The 8,562-nt window shown below is 30.8% G+C and overlaps 1 protein-coding gene across 1 annotated transcript; it reads right to left on the reverse strand.

The window, feature by feature from the left end:
• Window positions 1–4,891: 4,891 nt before the first annotated feature.
• LOC133807383 (protein ETHYLENE INSENSITIVE 3-like) lies at window positions 4,892–7,666 on the reverse strand. Its single transcript, XM_062245692.1, has 2 exons — window positions 7,480–7,666; window positions 4,892–6,629 (listed from the first exon to the last, which is right to left on the reverse strand). The coding sequence occupies exon 2, from the start codon at window positions 6,305–6,307 to the stop codon at window positions 5,276–5,278; it is 1,032 nt and encodes a 343-aa protein (XP_062101676.1). The 5' UTR covers window positions 6,308–6,629; window positions 7,480–7,666; the 3' UTR covers window positions 4,892–5,275.
• Between the last annotated feature and the right edge of the window lie 896 nt (window positions 7,667–8,562).

The raw sequence follows: 8,562 nt of genomic DNA on the forward strand, positions 1-8,562 counted from the left end.
TTGAAGTGTATTTAGAGCCTAAGAAATTCATGGTTATTGATTATAGGTGTTAATTTATTTGGAACAACTAAACCTACATTGAATTGATTGGGATGTAGGGCTATTTAAGGACGCTTGAAGAAGGTCGCACTCGAGTTGGTACATAATTCATTTCTAGAATCTAGGTAAGAATAATAGGAAACTTAATGGGCTTTATTTAAATTAGTTAGAATAATAAACAAAAAATTAAAGCCTTGGGCTCCCACAAATGGACTTGGGCCCAATATCTTTGTTTTGAATTTAAATCCTTATTGGGCATAAATTCAAAATATTTTTATTTATTTATCTTTTAATTAACTAAAAAAATAAATAATTAATTCCTTATTCAAATTAACTAATTATAATTTTAAACTTGATTTAATATTATTTATTTATATTGACACCAATCTATCAATATTAATAAATTTGCCTAAAGATTCTTTTTTATTCCCAAATTCTTATTACATGTAAATATCACTAAATTGACCTAGCCAATTTTATATTTCTAAATAATAATTAAATCAATTGTTCGAGACTATTAAACTTGATTTTATAAGAGGCGACATTGAACCATGGATCCTTGACCCAAGCTTACATAAGTTCCCATAAATTATCTCGCAACTTTTAATTCCTTGTGACTCCATTATAGACTCGGAATTGGACTCTTGAGTTCACACAATGTATTTTACCAAACCACAAATACATTATCCAATGTTATAACTGTTACAGTTTGTCAATCCTCTATTAATGATTTACTAATGAGTCGGGTGCAAATGACAATTTTACCACTCATATGTATTTTATCCTTAACTCTCACTAAGTCCCTTGTAAATGATAAATCTGTGAACTTAATCATAGATAGGAGCGCTTAATCATTTACCCTTTCATACTAAGCTATTAAGAAAGTCATTTTTTCACCTCTCATACAAAAGCTATAGATTTCATATCTATGAATAATACTCCCACTCAATTACACTAATAAATCTCTCAGATGTAAGTATAGGCTAGACTGTAGGGTAAGCTGGCAACGAACAAATCAAAAGATATAAATAATGTAATTAGGAGAATATTATCACTCATAATTAAGATCCACTTGACCTATGTTGTGACATTGATTAGAATCAATAACAACGATACTTATTTATCTATCAATAATCAATATCGGTCCTAGTCCAATGTACCCATATACATCCGATCTTATCTACTTGGTCAATGCCTTGGATAAGACATCACACCCCGAATGTGTAAGTAGATCATATCGTAGATTATCAGATCAATGAAAATCTATTGCACTGACTTAATCTTAGGACTCGTTCTTTTGAACATATAATTACAATTATAATCCATTGTGACCTAGTCACTATACTTATAACTATTTATATGATCAAGATTTTATAAATGTTTGTATTATTCCAATAATCATGTAATAAAATAAACAAGCAACACGGTTGTCAAACAAAATGACTTCTACATCTTTTATTGACAATATAAAATCACGTTACATGTTTGACATGATTTTATAAGGGCATAAAACCCAACTAATTCCCACTTTCCCTTTTTAAAAAAATTGGACATGTTTCTCATTACTATTGATTCTACATGCTTCAAAACTATAGAACTTCCTCAGCCTGACTATTTCCTTAGCCGCCACAGACGCAGCTATGTACTCAGCCTCCAAAGTGGAATCTAAAATTGCAGATAGCCTAACACTTCTCCAAATCACAGGTACTGAGATGGCAGACAACGTATCGCTTCTCCAAATCATAGCTCCACCCACAAGAGTAAACACATTTTTCAGAAGTAGACTTCCTGTAATCAACAACAGTCTAAAATCTGAATTTGTGTACCCTAACAGGTTAAAAGATCCACCATAATAGACTAACATATAGTCTCTAGTTTGTCTAAGATACTGACCGTTATCTAATGTTCATTTCCAAGGTTTCACTAGCACTTGCTCACCACTCCCACTGCATAGCAAGTCTCCACTCACAAAACACAACATAGCATGCATTAGACTTCTAATTGCAAATGCAAAAGAAATTTGTTTCATCATTTCTTTCTTTTGAGGAGTATGTGGAGACTGCTGCTTAGAAAAATAAATTTCATGTCAAGACACTAAACATCTTTTCTCAAAATTTGTTATAGAGTAACGCCTAAGTACCTTTCTTAAGTAGGCCGCTTGAGTTAGAGCCAAAATGCAATTCTTTCTATCCATGATAATCTGGATACCAAGAACACGACTTGCTGCAACAAAATTTGAAATTTCGTTTATTAAAATTCAATTGATTTTGCTAATAATATATTGTCATGTAGATACATCTACTAGAGTAAACAACCAACCTACAATTGTAATTAATTAGTGAAGGAAAATATTTCCATCGTAAAATATTTGCTGGGAAAATTCCAACTGAAGTCAATTTTTGTACGTAGGTTCCTAACCTCAAATTTGTTGCATTTAAATTCCTAACTTCTTCAAAAGTTAGCACCGCTAGTCTTTTTCACTTTTCCATCCAACTTTTCTGATAAAAAATTAAGGTTTTGTGGCAAAAATCTCTATAACATCATTTTACATATAAATCCTCAACTTTAAATTAATTTTTTTTAAATAAAATCTAAATAATCAAAATAATAATGATGACATAACTTTGTGATTTAATTATTGTGAATTAAAAAAATTATTTATAATTTTATCTTCTAAATTTTTGAAGAATTTATGATATAATTATTGAAATTATCAGTAAATATGTTAACAAACATTTATTGCAACTGTGCTAAAAATACCGATAAGGTTTATGGTTTGCAAGATCTTGTTGTAGTGAACCAAGGTTGTGGTTCTCCCTGTGATTTAATGGCTCTTATGCTATGTTTGGTAGGAAGGAGAGAAAAAATAGAGAGGATAGAAAAAGAGAAGGAAAGAAAAAAAAATGCATTTTCTCTTCTTCTTATTTGGTATAAAGAAAGAAAATAAACTTGTTTTATTTCTTTTGTTTGGTATTTGAGTTAGAATTGAGAGGAAAAAAATGTTTTTTTGACATCTATACCTTTATATTAATATTTATGTATTACTCATTGTTTAAAAAATATATTTTTTGTCACATATAACATAAATAAAAATAGTTTTTTCAAATTTATTATGAAGATAAAGTAAATAGTTGGCAATACATATAATTATAATTATAAAATAATTGATAAGGATGGTATGTGTGTTTTATTACATATAGAATATTATTTATCATTGTTGATAATGTGTGATTTTATAAAATTATTTTTTATAGCTAAAATGATAATAATTTAATAAACCTAAGAACAAATTTAAATAAACCTAAGTAGTATTTATGTGTTGAAATATTTTATATTTAAGGTAAAAAATATAATTTAAAAATATTTATTTTAGCAATAATATATTAAAAAAATACTACTAAATTTTTTTAGTCAATTTATAAGGGGTATTATGATCATACAAAGCCTACAACGTTTTCTTCTTAGAGAGAAAAATTTTAGTGTGGACCCAACCACTTTTTTTCTCTACATTTTTATTTCCTTCCTTATTTTATCTCCTACCAAACCACCATTCTTTTTATCTTCTATCCAATTTTCTCTCCAAATGGTTCTTTCCTTCTACTTTTCATCTCTTTAACAACACAAAGGCTTAAGGTGAGAAAACAAGAGGGCAAAACCATTAGACCATACAGTGGATGGTGTAAATTTTGTATCAAATTTGTCAAAAGAAAAATGAATCAATGTTATATTTGGTCAAATTTTTGCAATTATACTCCAATATATTCGGTAGAAATTAACATAAAAAGTAAACAAAATCATTTATTTTTTATTGAAAGTATATAAAAGAGAAATTATAGTACATGACCTAAAATAAAGGCATCAAGAAGCTAATGTCCTCATTTTTAAAATTGTAGAGAAATAACCCTTTTACATTGTTGATTACCTAAAGTGCCATTTTTTATAATTTATTTATTTATTTAGGACTGTATGACTTTAATATAGTGGTATATGTATATTAGTTTTGTTTAATTAGTTTTTATTTTAAATTTATATTGATTTTTTAATTTTTTTTATAGGTTGTTGGTATATTATTTTTCAATTAGTATATATGTTTTTTGTGGTATGGTATATAATTTCTTTTTCGGTGATATTTAGTTTCTATTTTATTATACATAGTGGTAATATATAATTTTGTATCATGGTATATACATTTTAGTGGTAGTATATAATTTTGTTAGCATAGTATATACATTTTTTAGTAATAATTTTGTATGTTTTTATGGTATATTATTTTTCAACTCAGTATATATATTTTGTGGTATGGTATATCATTCAACAACCCATAAAAAACGAAAAAAAATTAAAATAACTTTAAAATAAAAACTAATTAAACAAAACTAATATACATATACCATAATATTAAAATGTTTATAATAAAATAGTAATTTATTAAATGACATATTTGGTAATATGTGATATTAATGAGATAATTGGACTATTTTACTACAAAATTAAAAATATGGACATTTACTTACTTTCACATATCATTAAAGATCATTTTGCACCATGCCCCTGTATAAAAAATTATTAAACAAATAAGTAAAAAGTTAAGAAACTTTAAATTAATATAAACATTAAAATGTGACATGTATTGTGGGCCAAAATGAACCAATTTAGCACAACATAGGTTAAATTTGACATACATTTTGATTTTGGATCACCATTTCATTTGGTCAAAATATGTTAAAAATAACAATGCACCACACTACTTTTATAGCTCTTCATTGGAGCTCTTAGCTCTTTATATGAAAATTAAATTGAACATTAATAATGAATAAAACAATATGAAGATTGGCAAGATTTACAAAGGCAATTCAGCAACCAGTCTAAATGCAGTTTCATGAGGAATAATAATAATAATAATAATATGTAACAGCCGAACATTAAGTCCCAACCTTTCAACAGCAGCAAATACTTGGCTGGATTCTTTACAGTTCCTAATTAAACCTTATACAGCATTTAAAAAAAAAAAAAAAACTAGACAACGTATACTCTAATAAATAAAGTCGCACTTGAGAAACCCGGTTTCTCTAAAGGTCAAACATCTGCAGAAGTTGAGTGAATACTAGACGTAAACCCTCGTAGATCTTACTAATGCAGAAGCAGAATAGTGAAAAGATGAACCTCCACTTGAGACATTACACTGCCGTTACCCAAATGACTGATGCAGTAAAAACCTCCTGTTATTGTTCTAGTTTCAGAGGGAGTCATCCTGTTTTGGCAGTGTGTCCACAGGAAATTTGACGGGTAACATGTTAGCGGGTGAATCAAATCTTGAGTCTGCAATATTATCATTGGGATTATTGTCTAATGGAGAATCAAACACCTTGCAATGATCAAATTGAACCTCTGTTGATGGGAAAACCACTCGTTGCGATGAGATATTGGCATGCTCAGACATGTTGCCTCCCACAACACCCGGAACAAAGAAGATATCATCCATCTGAAATTGGTATTTTTGCTGTGGCTGAATGTGGTTCTCCATGTTGGTGGGAACTGGAATGTTTTCAGGATTCAAAGTTTTGTTCCTCTGCTGCACAAGCGTGTCATAGAAAGACAGAAGGTCAGAGATTTTCTTCATGCCATCTTCTGGAATATCAAGGTCACTAACATCGAAATGAGATGACTGGTTCATTTGTTGAGGAGTTGCTGGTTTGTCGTTGTTAATCTGAAAGCTTGGCAACCCAAAAGCTTGGGAAAGATTGGAACCGTATGCACAATTCATCTGGTGATTATTTCTGGAAGTCCTGTCGGGAAAGCCAAAGTAATCATGATATAAGCATTGAGAGTACTCACAGTTGTATAATCCTTGATCCAGCATCATCTGTGCCCTTGACATCTTCTTCCTCCATGCTTGCCGCTGGGTTTGACGTTGATTTTCATAGTCAACTCCTTGGTTCCCCTTGCTTTGCTCTTTTAGCCGCCTAAAAAGCATCTTGTCCCTCCACATCTTCCTCTCAAGCTCGTCCACATCTATCTCTTCATTGCTATAGTCCTCTTTCAGCCGACTCATCAGAATCCTATCCCTCCAAATCCTCTTCTCAAGCTTGTCAACATCCATCTCTTCGTCGCTATAATCCTCTTTCAACCGCTTCAATAGCATCCCATCCGTCCATATCCTCTTCTCAAGCTTGTCGACATCCATCTTTTCACGGCAATAATCCTCTTTCAGCCGCTTCAATAGCATCCTATCCCTACACATCCTCTTCTCAATCTTGTTGACATCCATCTTTTCTTCGCTATTATCCGCTTCCACGGTGACCTCTGGTTCATGCTCTAGAATCTCCTCTCCCTCCCGGAGATGGCCTGAAATAAAGCTACAACAACACCCTATCTCTTAAAACATTGTCATTCCACACCCTCGATAAGGAAAACCCAAGCTTATGCAAACCAGTTATTCAACAAATCTCAAATCCACCCAGTTCCCCCCTTTCTCTATATATGTATTCTCTTTTAAAAGAAATTCCAATGTTTGCTCAATGATATCCCCTATTTTTACAGTTTCCTTGCGCAGAATACTCGGCCCTGAAACACTGCTTGGATTTGATCTCCTGTAATATGAATAAATGGAATAACACAAACACAAACAACACATCAGATACATTGATAGATAAGAATGGTTTCTCTTACAGCATAAAACAAAGAACCAATACAACGCATAACCTAATAGCTAGATTGACACAAATACAACAATTAATCAAATGGAGAAATAAACAACCCACAAAGAAGAGAAAAAGGCAAAAGAGACAACGCATAGAGGGTTAATCAGTCAAAAAAAAAAAATTAGCTCCACAAAAAAAATTTCTGTAAAAAAATAAAATTGAACAAACAAATCAACCTCGACCCAGATTCATTCGATCGTTAAATAAATAAATAAACCTAGAGACAACCAAAGCTACCATTGAAGTAGCCATGTTTAAAGTGTAATACTTGTATATGCACAAACCTCTTATCACCCAAACAATAAACTTTAACAAAATTGTCTTATTTGTAGGGGAAATAATCAGATTTTTTTTTTCTTTTACCAAGCAACAACTCAAATTCTTCTGTGTAACAATATAACAAAAAGATATTTGGTCATCTTGTTTAACACACATCATATAGCGAAAAATTGAAGCCACAACTACAACAAAACCATAACATTCATCAAAGCAAAACAAAGAAACCAATTATTCACAAATCACTATTGGAAATCAAAATTCCGCCATGAAAAAGCACAGCAGAATTATCAGAGAGATCCACCGTGAATAAAACTAACGAGTCAAGAAATTGAAACGAAATACATGAATATGCTCTCTACTTCATAAACTACTTCAGTACCAAAGATTTCACGCAGAATAAGATGATACAAATGATTCAGTTAAACACATATGTAAACAATTAAGACCATGAAAATGATACCAGTTGATGTTTATTTGTAGCTAGAAGCAGTGAAACATCCTCCAGAAAGCTCTGGAAAATAACCGAAGTGGGTGATTTAACCAGAAAAAAGGGGGAGAATTAAAACAAAAGCGAGATAAAAGTGGAGAGAGAGAGAGAGAATTGGAAGAAGAAGAAGAGGGGCAGTCACAGACAGCAACTTGCCTCTCTCTCCTTTTTTCTTTTTCAATTATATACTTTTGGGTAATTCGTTGTGGCTGGTTGGTGGGGTTTATAACTCAACACGTGTTAAAATACTTTCTCATCTTGTTTTTTACCATAGGCCCCTACTACTACTACTTACCCTATAGTATATATATATATTTTTTTACTTTTTGCACGTGATAACACACTTTTTCCAGTATCATGAAAATTTACTAGAGCATCTGACAATCAAAGTGGAGCAAGAAAGCCTGAGTTTCCACTTACTGTTTTTCTTCTTGCGTTTTGGTTCATCCAACTTTGAGAATGAAGTTAATGATAAGACTGGGCTCACATATAATGTACACCAAAATGTAACAGAGTAGCATAACCTAAATGATCAGATAAAGGGAGCATTTTTGTTTTTCTTTTTTATGGTTTTCTTGAAAAACAAAAAAGAGTTTTATTATTTAGCCTATTCAAAGTTGAAAAAAACGAAAACGACCCTTAAAAGCTCTGTCCTGCATTTTTTTTTTTTTCTCTCTCCAGAGTTAATACATTTATTTTATAAGACTTGATGCAATACTTCGGTCAAATAGGAAGATGTCATCTTTCAAATAAAGACAAAAAAAAAAAAGAATTGAGGGTAGACAAAAAAAATATTCTCTAGTTCCTTTTTTAATATTTTGGAGATTAGGCGTGACCGGTTATTAAAATTTTTCAATTATTATTTTGAAAGTTAAAAGTAAGTATTTTGGAATTAAGAGGTTTAGAAGTGAATGTTATTAAAATTTAATATTGTGGATTGTTAAGCAAAGTAGCCACTATTTAATATTTTGGGAACTCCACCAGTCCATTCCTTTTGTCTTCTTTTTACTATAACAAAACAATAGATGTTTTATTATTCAGGCCAAAGTCAGAAGT

This window comes from Humulus lupulus, chromosome X, assembly GCF_963169125.1.
Source record: "Humulus lupulus chromosome X, drHumLupu1.1, whole genome shotgun sequence".
Lineage (NCBI taxonomy): Eukaryota > Viridiplantae > Streptophyta > Magnoliopsida > Rosales > Cannabaceae > Humulus > Humulus lupulus.